At 47.2% G+C, this 21784-nt stretch overlaps 1 protein-coding gene across 1 annotated transcript; it reads right to left on the bottom strand.

Moving 5' to 3' along the window:
* Nucleotides 1-5686: 5686 nt before the first annotated feature.
* On the bottom strand, nt 5687-21009 carry LOC115165957 (DNA repair and recombination protein RAD54B-like). Its single transcript, XM_029719505.1, is given in 14 exon segments — nt 5687-6127; nt 7854-8095; nt 8297-8312; nt 8314-8550; nt 9740-9903; nt 9971-10267; nt 10910-11049; nt 11130-11250; nt 11407-11493; nt 18948-19173; nt 19303-19465; nt 19577-19876; nt 20071-20292; nt 20931-21009. Coding segments are annotated over 14 exon segments (2310 nt in total). The 3' UTR covers nt 5687-6111.
* Between the last annotated feature and the right edge of the window lie 775 nt (nt 21010-21784).

Genomic DNA, 21784 nt, shown 5'->3' with positions numbered 1-21784 from the left:
GCGGTCAAGGATGAGTTGATGAGCGAGGTGAGGTAGGGGAGAAGGTCTCCGGAAATGGTCTGGAGAAGAGAGGAGGGGATAGGGTCAAGTGGGCAGGTTGTTGGGCGGCCGGCCGTCACAAGACGCGAGATTTCATCTGGAGAGAGAGGGGAGAAAGAGGTCAAAGCACAGGGTAGGGCAGTGTGAGCAGGACCAGCGGTGTCGCTTGACTTAGCAAACGAGGATCGGATGTCGTCAACCTTCTTTTCAAAATGGTTGACGAAGTCATCCGCAGTGAGGGAGGAGGGGGGGGGAGGAGGATTCAGGAGGGAGGAGAAGGTAGCAAAAAGCTTCCTAGGGTTAGAGGCAGATGCTTGGAATTTAGAGTGGTAGAAAGTGGCTTTAGCAGCAGAGACAGAAGAGGAAAATGTAGAGAGGAGGGAGTGAAAGGATGCCAGGTCCGCAGGGAGGCGAGTTTTCCTCCATTTCCGCTCGGCTGCCCGGAGCCCTGTTCTGTGAGCTCGCAGTGAGTCGTCGAGCCACGGAGCAGGAGGGGAGGACCGAGCCGGCCTGGAGGATAGGGGACAGAGAAAATCAAAGGATGCAGAGAGGGAGGAGAGGAGGGTTGAGGAGGCAGAATCAGGAGATAGGTTGGAGAAGGTTTGAGCAGAGGGAAGAGATGATAGGATGGGAGAGGAGAGAGTAGCGGGAGAGAGAGAGCGAAGGTTGGGACGGCGCAATACCATCCGAGTAGGGGCAGAGTGAGAAGTTTTTGATGAGAGCGAGAGGGAAAAGGATACAAGGTAGTGGTCGGAGACTTGGAGGGGAGTTGCAATGAGATTAGTGGAAGAACAGCATCTAGTAAAGATGAGGTCAAGCGTATTGCCTGTCTTGTGAGTAGGGGGGGAAGGTGAGAGGGTGAGGTCAAAAGAGGAGAGGAGTGGAAAGAAGGAGGCAGAGAGGAATGAGTCGAAGGTAGACGTGGGGAGGTTAAAGTCACCCAGAACTGTGAGAGGTGAGCCATCCTCAGGAAAGGAACTTATCAAGGCGTCAAGCTCATTGATGAACTCTCCAAGGGAACCTGGAGGGCGATAAATGATGAGGATGTTAAGCTTGAAAGGGCTGGTAACTGTGACAGCATGGAATTCAAATGAGGAGATAGACAGATGGGTCAGGGGAGAAAGAGAGAATGTCCACTTGGGAGAGATGAGGATTCCAGTGCCACCACCCCGCTGGCTCGATGCTCTAGGGGTATGCGAGAACACGTGGGCAGACGAGGAGAGAGCAGTAGGAGTAGCAGTGTTATCTGTGGTGATCCATGTTTCCGTCAGCGCCAGGAAGTCTAGGGACTGGAGGGTAGCATAGGCTGAGATGAACTCAGCCTTGTTGGCCGCAGACCGGCAGTTCCAGAGGCTGCCGGAGACCTGGAACTCCACGTGGGTCGTGCGCGCTGGGACCACCAGGTTAGAGTGGCAGCGGCCACGCGGTGTGGAGCGTTTGTATGGCCTGTGCAGAGGGGAGAGAACAGGGATAGACAGACACATAGTTGACAAGCTACAGAAGAGGCTACGCTAATGCAAAGGAGATTGGAATGACAAGTGGACTACACGTCTCGAATGTTCAGAAAGTTAAGCTTACGTTGCAAAAAATCTTATTGACTAAAATGACACAGTACTGCTGGCTGGTGGAGTAGGCTAGCTAGCAGTGGCTGCGTTGTTGACTTTGTTTGAACGTGTAGCTGGCTAGGTGTAGCTGGCTAGGTGACCTCGATAGTTTCAGTACTACACCTTGTCATGAAACAAAAGCAACTTTGTAGCTAGCTAACATAACACTAATCAAGACGTTCCTTTGTAATGTATTTAGTTTCTACAGTGTTACTCGTCGGTAATAGTTGGCTGGGTTTGGAAAAATGGCGTCGCGGGGGACGGCAATAGCTGTCTAGCTAACCTCGGTAATTACTAAACTACACAATTATCAAGCTATGACAAAGACAACTATGTAGCTAGCTAGCCAACACTGCACTAGTCAAATCGTTCCGTTGTAAAGTATTAGTATCTACAGCGCTGCTAGTCGGTAACGGTTGGCTAGCTGTTGGCTAGCTAGCTAGCAGTGGGTTAATGATGACTAGGTGTGTTGACTACGTCTGGCGTCGCGGCTGGCTAGTTACTAATAATTACTCTAAACTACGCAATTATCTTAGATGCAAAGACAGCTCAGACAACTATGTAGCTGGCTCACTAACACTACACTAATCAAGTCCTTCCGTTGTAAAGTATTAGTGTCTACAGCGCTGCTAGTCGGTAACGGTTGGCTAGCTAGCTAGCAGTGGGTTAATGAAGACTAGGTGTGTTGACTAAGTCTGGCGTCGAGTCGCGGCTGGCTAGTTACTAATAATTACTCTAAACTACACAATTATCTTAGATGCAAAGACAGCAAAGACAACTATGTAGCTGGCTCACTAACACTACACTAGTCAAGTCGTTCCGTTGTAATGTAATAGATTCTACAGTGCTGCTAGTCGGTGGAAGTTGGCTGGTTGGCTAGCTAGCAGTGTTGACTAGCTAGCTAGCAGTGATGACTACGTTAGGAGGACGAAGATAGCTAACTTCGATAATTACTCTAAGCTACACGATTATCTTTGATACAAAGACGGCTATGTAGCTAGCTAAGAAAAAATTGCTCAGATCAAACAAATCAAACCGTTGTAAATTAGTGAAGTGTAATATTACCTGTGGAGTGAAGCGTAGTGCGACTGCTCGCTCCAAACCGGACAGTACTGATGCTCCATCTCTACCAGTAGTAACTACAGTACTGAGGCTCTCCATCTCTACCAGTAGTAACTACAGTACTGAGCTTCTCCATCTCCACCAGTAGTAACTACAGTACTGAGGCTCCATCTCTACCAGTAGTAACTACAGTACTGAGGCTCTCCATCTCTACCAGTAGTAACTACAGTACTGAGGCTCCATCTCTACCAGTAGTAAGTTCAGTATGGAGGATCCATCTCTACCAGTAGTAACTACAGTACTGAGGCTCCATCTCTACCAGTAGTAACTACAGTACTGAGGCTCTCCATCTCTACCAGTAGTAACTACAGAACTGAGGCTCCATCTCTACCAGTAGTAACTACAGTACTGAGGCTCCATCTCTACCAGTAGTAACTACAGTACTGAGGCTCCATCTCCACCAGTAGTAACTACAGTACTGAGGCTCCATCTCTACCAGCTGTAACTACAGTACTGAGGCTCTCCATCTCTACCAGTAGTAACTACAGTACTGAGGCTCCATCTCTACCAGTAGTAACTACAGTACTGAGGCTCTCCATCTCTACCAGTAGTAACTACAGTACTGAGGCTCCATCTCCACCAGTAGTAACTACAGTACTGAGGCTCCATCTCTACCAGTAGTAACTACAGTACTGAGGCTCTCCATCTCTACCAGTAGTAACTACAGTACTGAGGCTCCATCTCTACTAGTAGTAACTACAGAACTGAGGCTCCATCTCTACCAGTAGTAACTACAGTACTGAGGCTCTCTATCTCTACCAGTAGTAACTACAGTACTGAGGCTCCATCTCTACCAGTAGTAACTACAGAACTGAGGTTCTCCATCTCTACCAGTAGTAACTACAGTACTGAGGCTCCATCTCTACCAGTAGTAACTACAGTACTGAGGCTCCATCTCTACCAGTAGTAACTACAGTACTGAGGCTCCATCTCCACCAGTAGTAACTACAGTACTGAGGCTCCATCTCTACCAGTAGTAACTACAGAACTGAGGTTCTCCATCTCTACCAGTAGTAACTACAGTACTGAGGCTCCATCTCTACCAGTAGTAACTACAGTACTGAGGCTCCATCTCTACCAGTAGTAACTACAGTACTGTGGCTCTCCATCTCTACCAGTAGTAACTACAGCACTGAGACTCTCCATCTCTACCAGTAGTAACTACAGTACTGAGGCTCTCCATCTCTACCAGTAGTAACTACAGCACTGAGGCTCTCCATCTCTACCAGTAGTAACTACATTACTGAGGTTCTCCATCTCTACCAGTAGTAACTACAGTACTGAGGCTCTCCATCTCTACCAGTAGTAACTACAGTACTGAGGCTCCATCTCTACCAGTAGTAACTACAGTACTGAGGCTCTCCATCTCTACCAGTAGTAACTACAGTACTGAGGCTCCATCTCCACCAGTAGTAACTACAGTACTGAGGCTCCATCTCTACCAGTAGTAACTACAGTACTGAGGCTCCATCTCTACCAGTAGTAACTACAGAACTGAGGCTCCATCTCTACCAGTAGTAACTACAGTACTGAGGCTCTCTATCTCTACCAGTAGTAACTACAGTACTGAGGCTCCATCTCTACCAGTAGTAACTACAGAACTGAGGTTCTCCATCTCTACCAGTAGTAACTACAGTACTGAGGCTCCATCTCTACCAGTAGTAACTACAGTACTGAGGCTCCATCTCTACCAGTAGTAACTACAGAACTGAGGTTCTCCATCTCTACCAGTAGTAACTACAGTACTGAGGCTCCATCTCTACCAGTAGTAACTACAGTACTGAGGCTCCATCTCTACCAGTAGTAACTACAGTACTGAGGCTCCATCTCCACCAGTAGTAACTACAGTACTGAGGCTCCATCTCTACCAGTAGTAACTACAGAACTGAGGTTCTCCATCTCTACCAGTAGTAACTACAGTACTGAGGCTCCATCTCTACCAGTAGTAACTACAGTACTGAGGCTCCATCTCTACCAGTAGTAACTACAGTACTGTGGCTCTCCATCTCTACCAGTAGTAACTACAGCACTGAGACTCTCCATCTCTACCAGTAGTAACTACAGTACTGAGGCTCTCCATCTCTACCAGTAGTAACTACAGCACTGAGGCTCTCCATCTCTACCAGTAGTAACTACATTACTGAGGTTCTCCATCTCTACCAGTAGTAACTACAGTACTGAGGTTCTCCATCTCTACCAGTAGTAACTACATTACTGAGGTTCTCCATCTCTACCAGTAGTAACTACATTACTGAGGTTCTCCATCTCTACCAGTAGTAACTACAGTACTGAGGCTCTCCATCTCTACCAGTAGTAACTACAGTACTGAGTCTGGCTCTCCCAGGGTGGTGGTTTGTCTACACATGCCCTTCATGCCAGCCTTGCTGTGTGTGTGGTCCTGGACTATAACTCAGATAATATATACCTTTATGAAACAGTTGAAGACAGTGGAAACACACACTTTGCCAAGAATGAAACAGTTGACATGGACACACTCACACAGCTGAATGCCTCTCATTCCAGAAGTAATTTCCACCTCTCCATCCCTATAAGTCAAACACAGGTTTTAATTCATTTAATTCATTTGCAGTGTTTGATACATTTGCAGTGTTTAGATACTACTGCACTGTTGGAGCTAGGATCACAAGCATTTCACTACACCTGCAATAACATGTGTACAATTTGATTTGATTAATTTGCAGTGTTTGATTCATGTAAGTAAGCATTTCACGGTCAGGTCTACACCTGTTGTATTCGGTACATTTCACAAGTAACATTTGATTTGATCTGCAGTGTATGATTCATCTGCAGTGTATGATTCATCTGCAGTGTATGATTCATCGGCAGTGTTTGATTCATCTGCAGTGTTTGATTCATGTTGTTATTTCTGAAACAGAAAAAAAGACAGATGGAATACGCAATATAACTTAGCAGTTTATTCGATAATTTACACTTTCTCTTCTATCAAACTGTAAAAACAGTAGAGAATATAAAGAAAGAATAACATAGTCCAATGTTTCTCAGAAAGGGACACTTCTTTGGTCTCTGCATGAGGACATTTGTGGAAAGCCTGTGTGTGTGTGTGTGTGTGTGTGTGTGTGTGTGTGTGTGTGTGTGTGTGTGTGTATGTGTGTGTGTGTGTTACTGAGTGCTGTGTGAGATGGTGGACTGGAAGGTGAAGGAGATGTGGTTTCGTGCGTGGTCCAGGTAAGCATCTCTGAAGGTGTGTGTGTCCCCTGCAAAGTGTCTCCACTGCATCAGCTCTGACATGCTCAGATGCTTCTGCCCCGCCCCACCACGGTCACCTTGACGACCCAGCTGACACGGCCTATCAGACGCAGGCGCCTCATCCTCGCCTTCTTCTATAATACACACAAGAAACACACTAAATAAAAACACAAGCAGACAACGGGTGTAATTTTATATCTATCTATCTATCTATCTATCTATATATATATATATATATATATCTATATACACTGCTCAAAAAAATTAAGGGAACACTAAAATAACACATCCTAGATCTGAATGAATGAAATAATCTTATTAAATACTTTTTTCTTTACATAGTTGAATGTGCTGACAACAAAATCACACAAAAATAATCAATGGAAATCCAATTTATCAACCCATGGAGGTCTGGATTTGGAGTCACACTCAAAATTAAAGCGGAAAACCACACTACAGGCGGATCCAATTTTGATGTAATGTCCTTAAAACAAGTCAAAATGATGCTCAGTAGTGTGTGTGGCCTCCACGTGCCTGTATGACCTCCCTACAACGCCTGGGCATGCTCCTGATGAGGTGGCGGATGGTCTCCTGAGGGATCTCCTCCCAGACCTGGACTAAAACATCCGCCAACTCCTGGACAGTCTGTGGTGCAACGTGGCGTTGGTGGATGGAGCGAGACATGATGTCCCAGATGTGCTCAATTGGATTCAGGTCTGGGGAACGGGCGGGCCAGTCCATAGCATCAATGCCTTCCTCTTGCAGGAACTGCTGACATACTCCAGCCACGTGAGGTCTAGCATTGTCTTGCATTAGGAGGAACCCAGGGCCAACTGCACCAGCATAAGGTCTCACAAGGGGTCTGAGGATCTCATCTCGGTACCTAATGGCAGTCAGGCTACCTCTGGCGAGCACATGGAGGGCTGTGCGGCCCCCCAAAGAAATGCCACCCCACACCATGACTGACCCACCACCAAACCGGTCATGCTGGAGGATGTTGCAGGCAGCAGAACGTTCTCCACGGCGTCTCCAGACTCTGTCACGTCTGTCACGTGCTCAGTGTGAACCTGCTTTCATCTGTGAAGAGTACAGGGCACCAGTGGCAAATTTGCCAATCTTGGTGTTCTCTGGCAAATGCCAAACGTCCTGCACGGTGTTGGGCTGTAAGCACAACCCCCACCTGTGGACGTCGGACCCTCATACCACCCTCATGGAGTCTGTTTCTGACCGTTTGAGCAGACACATGCACATTTGTGGCCTGCTGGAGGTCATTTTGCAGGGCTCTGGCAGTGCTCCTCCTGCTCCTCCTTGCACAAAGGCGGAGGTAGCGGTCCTGCTGCTGGGTTGTTGCCCTCTTACGGCCTCCTCCACGTCTCCTGATGTACTGGCCTGTCTCCTGGTAGAGCCTCCATGCTCTGGACACTACGCTGACAGACACAGCAAACCTTCTTGCCACAGCTCGCATTGATGTGCCATCCTGGATGAGCTGCACTACCTGAGCCACTTGTGTGGGTTGTAGACTCCGTCTCATGATACCACTAGAGTGAAAGCACCGCCAGCATTCAAAAGTGACCAAAACATCAGCCAGGAATCATAGGAACTGAGAAGTGGTCTGTGGTCCCCACCTGCAGAACCACTCCTTTATTGGGGGTGTCTTGCTAATTGCCTATAATTTCCACCTGTTGTCTATTCCATTTGCACAACAGCATGTAAAATTTATTGTCAATCAGTGTTGCTTCCTAAGTGGACAGTTTGATTTCACAGAAGTGTGATTGACTTGGAGTTACATTGTGTTGTTTAAGTGTTTCCTTTATTTTTTTGAGCAGTGTATATATATATATATATATATATATATATTACCTGGGGCTGATCCGTCCATACTGCAGCTGCAGTGTAGCGTCCGTCAGGCTGAAGAGATCTCGCAGCTCATTGGAGGAGAAGCTGGTGTGCTCCGCCCCTTTCCCCAAGTCCACCACTGTCCCAGAAAGCCCCTGTTTGGACACCTGCCTCTGGAAGATACGCTCCTCTATGGTACCTGCAGTGAGCAGGCGGTAGATGTGAACAGTCTTCTTCTGTCCGTCTCTCCACACTCGTGCCATTGCCTGGAGGGGGACAGACACACACACATCAGCCCAACTATCACATCAGGAGGAAGGCCTCTTCCTCATCATCACTCCTCCAAGAGCATAGCAGGTACTGACCGACCAGTAATGTGTACATGTGTGTTTCAGATGTGAACGAAACATACACTAATGGTGGTGGTGTGTGTGTGTGTGTGTGTGTGTGTGTGTGTGTGTGTGTACCTGTATATCGTTGGCAGTCGATGTCGTATAGGACCAGGTGGGAGGCGCTGATCAGGTTAAGCCCCACCCCTCCGGCTTTAGAACTCAGGAGGAAGAGGAAGTGGGCGGAGTGAGGGCTGTTGAAGTTGTCCACCAATCGCTGCCTCTGGATGGTGGGGGTGTTGCCGTCCAGGTGACAGTAGGTGTAGTCCAGGTGGACACACAGGTCCTGGAGTAGGTCTAATGTCTGAGTGTAGTTGGACACCAACACCACCCTGTACACACACACACACACACACACACATACACACGATCAAGATCATCTCACGGTTATGTGCCAGAGTATGAGTGTCACGGCTGTCGAAAGGATCGGACCAAAGTGCAGCGTGGTTGTAGTTCCACATTTTATTAAATCCATGAAACTTTGCAAAACATAAATAACTGAATTTGACAAAACAACAAACCGTGACGCAGAGAGAAACAAACACTACTCAAAATATAATAACCCACAAAAACCCAGGAAGAAAAACCCCTAATTAAATATGATCTCCAATCAGAGACAACGAGGACCAGCTGCCTCCAATTGGAGATCAACCCAAAAAACAACAACATAGAAATAGAAAAACTAGAACTTAAACATAGAAATAGAAAACATAGAAAAACACAAAACACCCCATGTCACGCCCTGACCTACTCTACCATAGAAAATAACCTCTTACTATGGTCAGGACGTGACAATGAGTGCGTCAACCATAGAATTAGAATGGACATGAACCTTCTTATGATGGTCTAAAGGTCAGCCATGTTGGTCAGGGAGTTCTGTGATAAGATGTTGTGATAAGATATTGTATAAAGTAATGCATTTTAAGAATTTATCTGCACTGTGTTTGTTAGCCAGCCAGTTTTAGAGGAATGATTCTATAAATGTTTCTAATTAACTGCCAATATGCCAACATTCCATTGAAACAACACAGTCAATCAGTTGATGATGGGACTGAGACAAGTTGTAAATGCAACAAGTACTGATATTGTGTCATATAACTCACAGCTTTCCAAGAAAACTAAAATGTTGACATTTATGGTCTGTTTACATATATTTCAAAGGCTATTTATACAGAAAATGTGTATAAAATCCATATAAATTGTATTTATAATTATATGACAATATTTTAGGTTGAAAGTAATTCTATTACACAATTTCTGATATCACATGCTTTGCTTTTTTTTCCTCTATAAGAAACATCTGGATTCTGCCTCTACTGCCATTCATTCCAATTAGACAGGTTTGGATTTCTCCTTGGCCAATATGGCTGCCATTTCACCCCATTCTGGAACTTTGAGGGTTTATGACAGCCCATCTAGTAATGTAATAGGATCCGTATGGTGTCAACAAACCAATGCCAGTGTGGCCGAATCCCTTGACGAACTTCATACAAACACGTACACACAGACACACGCACAGACCTGTCAGTAGGGCTGAGGTGGCGAATAGTGGTCAGTAGGTCAGACAGGACCAGTAGTTTCCCTGAGTCAGCTGTACTGAAGCCCCCAGAAGAGTAAGACTCTGGAAAGACACCTCTTAGCCCTTCATACAGAGAACCCTCTGCTGAGCCGCCATCAGAACGCTCCTGGAACACACAATCATCACCATCATCATTGTTGTCATCATCTTCATCATGTCTTTGTGTCTCATACCTGTACAGCGGAGTAGAGCAGTCCTGGGTGGTTGCAGAGCTTTTTCAGGCTGGTGATGCAGGCGAGGTGTGTGTGAGTCTGTGTCTGTGTCGACCCCAGTAGACAGGCTCGGATGACACGGTGCGAGAGGAGAGCCTGGTACAGTTCCTGCTGCAAGGGGGAGGGGCTACAGAACACTGTCCAATCAAGACGAGGCGGCAGGTAGCGGTTAATGATCTCTTGGGTCCGCCTCAGAATAAACAGACCAGTCAGACGAGAGAGCTCAGCCGCTCGCTCCTCCCCCAAAACTCTCTCCTCCTACAGGGAGAGATATAGAGAAGGAATGAAGGGAGGGAAAGAGATGGGGACAGTACCTCAGTGCAGGAGGGCTGTCGGGAGCGTACAATAGAGATAGTGTAGAGGTATAGAGATAGAGAGTGTAGATGGGTAATATACCTCAGTGCAGGAGGGCTGTCGGGAGCGTACAATAGAGAGATAGTGTAGAGGTATAGAGATAGAGAGTGTAGATGGGTAATATACCTCAGTGCAGGAGGGCTGTCGGGAGCGTACAATAGAGAGATAGTGTAGAGGTATAGAGATAGAGAGTGTAGATGGGTAATATACCTCAGTGCAGGAGGGCTGTTGTGAGCGTACAATAGAGAGATAGTGTAGAGGTATAGAGATAGAGAGTGTAGATGGGTAATATACCTCAGTGCAGGAGGGCTGTCGGGAGCGTACAATAGAGAGATAGTGTAGAGGTATAGAGATAGAGAGTGTAGATGGGTAATATACCTCAGTGCAGGAGGGCTGTCGGGAGCGTACAATAGAGAGATAGTGTAGAGGTATAGAGATAGAGAGTGTAGATGGGTAATGTACCTCAGTGCAGGAGGGCTGTTGTGAGCGTACAATAGAGAGATAGTGTAGAGGTATAGAGATAGAGAGTGTAGATGGGTAATGTACCTCAGTGCAGATGGGCTGTCGGGAGCGGAGGATTGGCTCCTCATACACCTTCCTGTAGGCAGCAGACGACCCCAGAATGCCCGGGTTCACAAACTCTATGATGGCATAGAACTCCTGCAGGTCATTCTGGACATTAGTACCTACAGTACAGCACACACAATATATCAGAAAACACTAGGAGAAAGTATACGGTCAATAAAACAGAGGGCTGTGTGTGTACCTGTCAGAATAACTCTGCGTGTACAGCTGAGACCACTGAGGGCAGAGGAAGTCTTGATGCTGCTGTTCTTCAACCTGTGACCCTCATCACAGATCACCAGCCCAAACTCCAGCTTCTGTACCTACACACACACACACACACAGAACGTTATGATGTCCCATGAGTGTATCATCCATCGTACTCCTAATCTGTGTCATTTAGGAGTTGAGGTGTAATTCAACAGTGTTGTAACACTGGTACTTCCCCCTGTTAGATAAGCTGCTGTGAACCAACTCACCACCTCCAGAGAGCGGAGCAGCATCTCATAGCTGATCACCAATACACTGTGGAGAGGAGACGCTGCAAACAGCTCCACCCTGTGGTCCTAATGACAACACAACACGGAACACACACATCACCATATGGATCAGAAACAGCAATTCAGGGAAACACATCCCCCTCTTCCTCCAAACACACCCTACCTGGTTAACAGTGTAGACGCTGATCAAACACACCCCTACCTGGTTAACAGACGCTGATCAAACACACCCCTACATGGTTAACAGACGCTGATCAAACACACCCTACCTGGTTAACAGACGCTGATCAAACACACCCTACCTGGTTAACAGTGTAGACGCTAATCAAACACACCCTACCTGGTTAACAGACGCTGATCAAACACACCCCTACCTGGTTAACAGTGTAGACGCTGATCAAACACACCCTACCTGGTTAACAGACGCTGATCAAACACACCCTACCTGGTTAACAGACGCTGATCAAACACACCCTACCTGGTTAACAGTGTAGACGCTAATCAAACACACCCCTACCTGGTTAACAGACGCTGATCAAACACACCCCTACCTGGTTAACAGACGCTGATCAAACACACCCCTACATGGTTAACAGACGCTGATCAAACACACCCCTACCTGGTTAACAGACGCTGATCAAACACACCCTACCTGGTTAACAGTGTAGACGCTGATCAAACACACCCTACCTGGTTAACAGACGCTGATCAAACACACCCTACCTGGTTAACAGACGCTGATCAAACACACCCCTACCTGGTTAACAGTGTAGATGCTGATCAAACACACCCTACCTGGTTAACAGACGCTGATCAAACACACCCCTACCTGGTTAACAGTGTAGATGCTGATCAAACACACCCCTACCTGGTTAACAGACGCTGACCAAACACACCCTACCTGGTTAACAGACGCTGACCAAACACACGCTGATCAAACACACCCCTACCTGGTTAACAGACGCTGACCAAACACACGCTGATCAAACACACCCTACCTGGTTAACAGACGCTGATCAAACACACCCTACCTGGTTAACAGACACTGATAAAACACACCCTACCTGGTTAACAGACGCTGATCAAACACACCCCTACCTGGTTAACAGTGTAGATGCTGATCAAACACACCCCTACCTGGTTAACAGACGCTGATCAAACACACCCCTACCTGGTTAACAGTGTAGATGCTGATCAAACACACCCTACCTGGTTAACAGACGCTGACCAAACACACCCTACCTGGTTAACAGACGCTGATCAAACACACCCCTACTTGGTTAACAGTGTAGACGCTGATCAAACACACCCTACCTGGTTAACAGTGTAGCCGCTGATCAAACACACCCTACCTGGTTAACAGACGCTGATCAAACACACCCTACCTGGTTAACAGTGTAGACGCTGATCAAACACACCCCTACCTGGTTAACAGTGTAGACGCTGATCAAACACACCCCTACCTGGTTAACAGACGCTGATCAAACACACCCTACCTGGTTAACAGTGTAGACACCGATCAAACACACCCTACCTGGTTAACAGACGCTGATCAAACACACCCTACCTGGTTAACAGTGTAGCCGCTGATCAAACACACCCCTACCTGGTTAACAGTGTAGACGCTGATCAAACACACCCTACCTGGTTAACAGTGTAGACGCTGATCAAACATACCCTACCTGGTTAACAGTGTAGACGCTGATCAAACACACCCTACCTGGTTAACAGTGTAGACGCTGATCAAACACACCCTACCTGGTTAACAGTGTAGACACTGATCAAACACAGCCCTACCTGGTTAACAGACGCTGATCAAACACACCGCTACCTGGTTAACAGTGTAGACGCTGATCAAACACACCCCTACCTGGTTAACAGACGCTGATCAAACACACCCCTACCTGGTTAACAGTGTAGATGCTGATCAAACACACCCCTACCTGGTTAACAGACGCTGACCAAACACACCCTACCTGGTTAACAGACGCTGACCAAACACACCCTACCTGGTTAACAGACGCTGATCAAACACACCCCTACCTGGTTAACAGAGTAGATGCTGATCAAACACACCCCTACCTGGTTAACAGACGCTGACCAAACACACCCTACCTGGTTAACAGCCGCTGATCAAACACACCCCTACTTGGTTAACAGTGTAGACGCTGATCAAACACACCCTACCTGGTTAACAGTGTAGCCGCTGATCAAACACACCCTACCTGGTTAACAGTGTAGCCGCTGATCAAACACACCCCTACCTGGTTAACAGTGTAGACGCTGATCAAACACACCCTACCTGGTTAACAGTGTAGACGCTGATCAAACATACCCTACCTGGTTAACAGTGTAGACGCTGATCAAACACACCCTACCTGGTTAACAGTGTAGACGCTGATCAAACACACCCTACCTGGTTAACAGACGCTGATCAAACACACCCTACCTGGTTAACAGTGTAGATGCTGATCAAACACACCCCTACCTGGTTAACAGACGCTGATCAAACACACCGCTACCTGGTTAACAGTGTAGACGCTGATCAAACACACCCCTACCTGGTTAACAGACCCTGATCAAACACACCCCTACCTGGTTAACAGTGTAGATGCTGATCAAACACACCCCTACCTGGTTAACAGACGCTGACCAAACACACCCTACCTGGTTAACAGACGCTGACCAAACACACCCTACCTGGTTAACAGACGCTGATCAAACACACCCCTACCTGGTTAACAGAGTAGATGCTGATCAAACACACCCCTACCTGGTTAACAAACACTGATAAAACACACCCTACCTGGTTAACAGACGCTGATCAAACACACCCCTACCTGGTTAACAGTGTAGATGCTGATCAAACACACCCCTACCTGGTTAACAGACGCTGATCAAACACACCCCTACCTGGTTAACAGTGTAGATGCTGATCAAACACACCCCTACCTGGTTAACAGACGCTGACCAAACACACCCTACCTGGTTAACAGCCGCTGATCAAACACACCCCTACTTGGTTAACAGTGTAGACGCTGATCAAACACACCCTACCTGGTTAACAGTGTAGCCGCTGATCAAACACACCCTACCTGGTTAACAGTGTAGCCGCTGATCAAACACACCCCTACCTGGTTAACAGTGTAGACGCTGATCAAACACACCCTACCTGGTTAACAGTGTAGACGCTGATCAAACATACCCTACCTGGTTAACAGTGTAGACGCTGATCAAACACACCCTACCTGGTTAACAGTGTAGACGCTGATCAAACACACCCTACCTGGTTAACAGTGTAGACACTGATCAAACACACCCCTACCTGGTTAACAGACGCTGATCAAACACACCGCTACCTGGTTAACAGTGTAGACGCTGATCAAACACACCCCTACCTGGTTAACAGACGCTGATCAAACACACCCCTACCTGGTTAACAGTGTAGATGCTGATCAAACACACCCTACCTGGTTAACAGACGCTGATCAAACACACCCTACCTGGTTAACAGTGTAGACGCTGATCAAACACACCCCTACCTGGTTAACAGTGTAGACGCTGATCAAACACACCCCTACCTGGTTAACAGACGCTGACCAAACACACCCTACCTGGTTAACAGACGCTGACCAAACACACCCTACCTGGTTAACAGACGCTGATCAAACACACCCCTACCTGGTTAACAGAGTAGATGCTGATCAAACACACCCCTACCTGGTTAACAAACACTGATAAAACACACCCTACCTGGTTAACAGACGCTGATCAAACACACCCCTACCTGGTTAACAGTGTAGATGCTGATCAAACACACCCCTACCTGGTTAACAGACGCTGATCAAACACACCCCTACCTGGTTAACAGTGTAGATGCTGATCAAACACACCCTACCTGGTTAACAGACGCTGACCAAACACACCCTACCTGGTTAACAGCCGCTGATCAAACACACCCCTACTTGGTTAACAGTGTAGACGCTGATCAAACACACCCTACCTGGTTAACAGTGTAGCCGCTGATCAAACACACCCTACCTGGTTAACAGTGTAGACACTGATCAAACACACCCCTACCTGGTTAACAGACGCTGATCAAACACACCGCTACCTGGTTAACAGTGTAGACGCTGATCAAACACACCCCTACCTGGTTAACAGACGCTGATCAAACACACCGCTACCTGGTTAACAGTGTAGACGCTGATCAAACACACCCCTACCTGGTTAACAGACCCTGATCAAACACACCCCTACCTGGTTAACAGTGTAGATGCTGATCAAACACACCCCTACCTGGTTAACAGACGCTGACCAAACACACCCTACCTGGTTAACAGACGCTGACCAAACACACCCTACCTGGTTAACAGACGCTGATCAAACACACCCCTACCTGGTTAACAGAGTAGATGCTGATCAAACACACCCCTACCTGGTTAACAGACGCTGATCAAACACACCCCTACCTGGTTAACAGTGTAGATGCTGATCAAACACACCCTACCTGGTTAACAGACGCTGATAAAACACACCCTACCTGGTTAACAGACGCTGATCAAACACACCCCTACCTGGTTAACAGTGTAGATGCTGATCAAACACACCCCTACCTGGTTAACAGACGCTGATCAAACACACCCCTACCTGGTTAACAGTGTAGATGCTGATCAAACACACCCTACCTGGTTAACAGACGCTGACCAAACACACCCTACCTGGTTAACAGCCGCTGATCAAACACACCCCTACTTGGTTAACAGTGTAGACGCTGATCAAACACACCCTACCTGGTTAACAGTGTAGCCGCTGATCAAACACACCCTACCTGGTTAACAGTGTAGCCGCTGATCAAACACACCCCTACCTGGTTAACAGTGTAGACGCTGATCAAACACACCCTACCTGGTTAACAGTGTAGACGCTGATCAAACATACCCTACCTGGTTAACAGTGTAGACGCTGATCAAACACACCCTACCTGGTTAACAGTGTAGACGCTGATCAAACACACCCTACCTGGTTAACAGTGTAGACACTGATCAAACACACCCCTACCTGGTTAACAGACGCTGATCAAACACACCGCTACCTGGTTAACAGTGTAGACGCTGATCAAACACACCCCTACCTGGTTAACAGACGCTGATCAAACACACCCCTACCTGGTTAACAGTGTAGATGCTGATCAAACACACCCTACCTGGTTAACAGACGCTGATCAAACACACCCTACCTGGTTAACAGTGTAGACGCTGATCAAACACACCCCTACCTGGTTAACAGTGTAGACGCTGATCAAACACACCCCTACCTGGTTAACAGACGCTGACCAAACACACCCTACCTGGTTAACAGACGCTGACCAAACACACCCTACCTGGTTAACAGACGCTGATCAAACACACCCCTACCTGGTTAACAGAGTAGATGCTGATCAAACACACCCCTACCTGGTTAACAAACACTGATAAAACACACCCTACCTGGTTAACAGACGCTGATCAAACACACCCCTACCTGGTTAACAGTGTAGATGCTGATCAAACACACCCCTACCTGGTTAACAGACGCTGATCAAACACACCCCTACCTGGTTAACAGTGTAGATGCTGATCAAACACACCCTACCTGGTTAACAGACGCTGACCAAACACACCCTACCTGGTTAACAGCCGCTGATCAAACACACCCCTACTTGGTTAACAGTGTAGACGCTGATCAAACACACCCTACCTGGTTAACAGTGTAGCCGCTGATCAAACACACCCTACCTGGTTAACAGTGTAGACACTGATCAAACACACCCCTACCTGGTTAACAGACGCTGATCAAACACACCCCTACCTGGTTAACAGTGTAGACGCTGATCAAACACACCCCTACCTGGTTAACAGACGCTGATCAAACACACCCTACCTGGTTAACAGTGTAGACACTGATCAAACACACCCTACCTGGTTAACAGACGCTGATCAAACACACCCTACCTGGTTAACAGTGTAGACGCTGATCAAACACACCCCTACCTGGTTAACAGTGTAGACGCTGATCAAACACACCCCTACCTGGTTAACAGACGCTGATCAAACACACCCTACCTGGTTAACAGTGTAGACACCGATCAAACACACCCTACCTGGTTAACAGACGCTGATCAAACACACCCTACCTGGTTAACAGTGTAGCCGCTGATCAAACACACCCCTACCTGGTTAACAGTGTAGACGCTGATCAAACACACCCTACCTGGTTAACAGTGTAGACGCTGATCAAACATACCCTACCTGGTTAACAGTGTAGACGCTGATCAAACACACCCTACCTGGTTAACAGTGTAGACGCTGATCAAACACACCCTACCTGGTTAACAGTGTAGACACTGATCAAACACACCCCTACCTGGTTAACAGACGCTGATCAAACACACCCCTACCTGGTTAACAGTGTAGACGCTGATCAAACACACCCTACCTGGTTAACAGTGTAGACGCTGATCAAACATACCCTACCTGGTTAACAGTGTAGACGCTGATCAAACACACCCCTACCTGGTTAACAGACGCTGATCAAACACACCCCTACCTGGTTAACAGTGTAGACGCTGATCAAACACACCCTACCTGGTTAACAGTGTAGACGCTGATCAAACATACCCTACCTGGTTAACAGTGTAGACGCTGATCAAACACACCCTACCTGGTTAACAGTGTAGACGCTGATCAAACACACCCTACCTGGTTAACAGTGTAGACACTGATCAAACACACCCCTACCTGGTTAACAGACGCTGATCAAACACACCCCTACCTGGTTAACAGTGTAGACGCTGATCAAACACACCCCTACCTGGTTAACAGACGCTGATCAAACACACCCTACCTGGTTAACAGTGTAGACACTGATCAAACACACCCTACCTGGTTAACAGACGCTGATCAAACACACCCTACCTGGTTAACAGTGTAGACGCTGATCAAACACACCCCTACCTGGTTAACAGTGTAGACGCTGATCAAACACACCCCTACCTGGTTAACAGACGCTGATCAAACACACCCTACCTGGTTAACAGTGTAGACACCGATCAAACACACCCTACCTGGTTAACAGACGCTGATCAAACACACCCTACCTGGTTAACAGTGTAGCCGCTGATCAAACACACCCCTACCTGGTTAACAGTGTAGACGCTGATCAAACACACCCTACCTGGTTAACAGTGTAGACGCTGATCAAACATACCCTACCTGGTTAACAGTGTAGACGCTGATCAAACACACCCTACCTGGTTAACAGTGTAGACGCTGATCAAACACACCCTACCTGGTTAACAGTGTAGACGCTGATCAAACACACCCTACCTGGTTAACAGTGTAGACGCTGATCAAACACACCCTACCTGGTTAACAGTGTAGACGCTGATCAAACACACCCTACCTGGTTAACAGTGTAGACGCTGATCAAACACACCCTACCTGGTTAACAGTGTAGACACTGATCAAACACACCCCTACCTGGTTAACAGTGTAGACGCTGATCCTCTCACGGCCGAGCCACTTCTTAAACTCCGCCTCCCAGTTCTGCACCAGGCTGCCGGGGGCAACCACCAGCACAAGCTTAGCAACCGGCTTCCCGCCGTATGGGCCCTGCTTTAGCAGCGTCCACGTCAAAGCCACGCTCTGGAGAGTCTTACCCAGGCCCATCTCATCTGCCAGGATAGCACCGTACCTACATGTAGCCCTGACACACACACACACATAATCAATCAAAGTAAATAAATAGCAGCCCCAGCAGAGCCTTGTGGAACACAACATTACATTTTGGAGTGATCAGAGGATTCATCATGAACAGACACACATCTCCTATTACCTCATCCCCATGACACACTCGTAGAGGAACAGCAAGCCGTCTCGCTTGTGGGGTCGGAGGTGAGCGGTCAAGTAGGGGTCAACCACCACGTCCACCAGTGGGAGGCCTGCCTTGTTATACGGCCACTGGTGATTGGTTGAGGGCCGGGGCATGACAATGGCTCCTACACACACCATTAGAGAGATGATGAGTGTGGAGTGTTTGAAGTGTGTGAGAATGTGTAACTTCATGTGTGTGTGTGATGAGAGTGTGTTCTGTATGTCTGTGTATTTACCTGGTGCTAGAGGGTCATGGCGTGGTTTACAGGGCCCCTCCTCCTGAGGCTTGGCTACTCCCCTATCAGTCTCTCCGCCCAATAGCGTCGGACGGCAGAATGGTTTGGAAGCTGGGCGTCGTGTGGGGGGAGGAGCTGATATCTTAGGCTCCTCCTTCTCCACATGGACGTCAAGGAAACAGCGGCCCTTATTGTAGTCCAGCTCTGATATGAGTCCCATCACCTCCACCTGTTTAGCTCCTATCATCAAGGTCTCTCCTTCACCCAGCGATGCCAGCTCTGATACCTTATAGCCACTACCTACACACACAATCTGAATCACTCTCCAATGCACTAGGAGAATAACCCTCTCAGGGCCGGTCTCCTGGCCACAGATTAGCCCTAGTTCTGGACTAAAACCACTTTCAAATCAGAATTCTCCATTGAGCATGATTTTTAGTCAAGGATTATGTTTAATCTGTGTTTGGGGAAACCTAAAATGCGCACACACTCACCCTTGCCGATGTCTTTGCCCTCCATGTCTTTAAGCGTGGCGGTACGCCCTCGTGTCACCAGGACAGCGTCTCCCTGCCAGCTTTTGTGTTTCCTCCCACTGGCTTTACACCACATCACACTGAAGTACCGCGGCCCATCAGAACCAGCACCGCTACCGGACCCTGCCCTGACCACACGTGGACCACACCCTCCTGCTGGACTCTGTGGGGAACATCTGAAATCTGAAACCCAAAAAACATCAACACTAATAATCAGAGCATTAACACACACATTAATGCTCACACAAACAGCAGCCTGCAAACTCTAAATATACTGGAACAAACAGCAGCCTGCAAACTCTAAATATACTGGAACAAACAGCAGCCTGCAAACTCTAAATATACTGGAACAAACAGCAGCCTGCAAACTCTAAATATACTGGAACAAACAGCAGTGGAGACAAGAAGCTCAACTCTTTTTCAGTACAAGATACTGATTGGTCTTTTATATAAGCTAAAGCAGGAAGGTATGAAAGCGTGAATTCCTATTTTAAATGTATGTAGTTCTGTCCATTAATGTTCTGTATTATGTCATGTTTTGTGTGGACACCAGGAAGAGTAGCTGCTGTTTCAGCAGTAGCTAACGGGGCTCCTAATAATAAAATACTACATTCTGAACCAAGACTTTGAATTGCTCTTTAAAATACATTTGTTTTCAATTCTGTTATTGACAGCAGCAACATACAATTTAGAAAAGTGTGAATTGCGTGTGTACACAAATCTCAAATGATGATTCACTAAGGTTTTATGCAAGATCTGCTGAGTGGCAGTTCACATGTTCACCAGCAGAGGTTGCTACTTCACTGTGGCCTCCACTCTACTTGCAGCCTGGGACTTTCCTACAGTGCCATGCCCAGGATGAGACATCAGCCCTGGGCAGCAAGAGGCTGTCCAAGCCATTTCACTATATTTCTCTCTATAGAGGGTCTCCCTTGCCTTAACGAGAAACGTTTAATCCAGTTTCCTCTAAAATGACCATATTAGGACTGTATAGTCACTGTAGTTGTTAAGCATCACTGCATCCGTGCTTTACCTCACTTCTTCACTAGTGAAGTGTAAAAGTTACCTGCAGGCAGGATCTGAATTACACATTCTCTCTTACAGGAAGCAGGCTTACAGTGAAGATAACCTCATATTGAGTCCAGACCGAAGAGGAGAGGTGAGGAGAGATATATGGGGGCGAGGGGCTAAAGAAGAGGGGAAGAGAGAGGGATAGAGAAGGGGAGGTTGGAGAAGGGAAGAGGAAGAGGAAGAGATGATAAAGCACAAAACCAATTTAGAAAAACTATTTTAATAGAAAACAATGAAATCACAGAAGATGTGAACAACAAACACAGAACATCACACCACTGTAACAGCAACACCCCCATCTAAACCCCTCCTCATCATCTATCATCTTCCCTCCTAATGGGATGGTAAAGCAACACAGGGTTTTGAACCAAATGAAACCAGTCAAAATAGTACCAGTTTTAAAACCAGTGATTGTAGCGCCTCTCGTCTGACAAAAGCAGAGATCTGTATTGTATTTAGCTCCATTCATATCTCAACAGTAGTCACCACACACACCGTTTCACATGCAAACACACCGTTTTTAATCCTCACTCAAAACACACTTCCTTACGCAAATACACTGTTCAAAAGGCCCAGTGCAGTCAAAAACTATATTTTCCTGTGT

This window comes from Salmo trutta, chromosome 3 (genome assembly GCF_901001165.1).
Source record: "Salmo trutta chromosome 3, fSalTru1.1, whole genome shotgun sequence".
Taxonomy (NCBI): domain Eukaryota; kingdom Metazoa; phylum Chordata; class Actinopteri; order Salmoniformes; family Salmonidae; genus Salmo; species Salmo trutta.
This window is presented reverse-complemented; position numbering and strand designations above follow the sequence as displayed.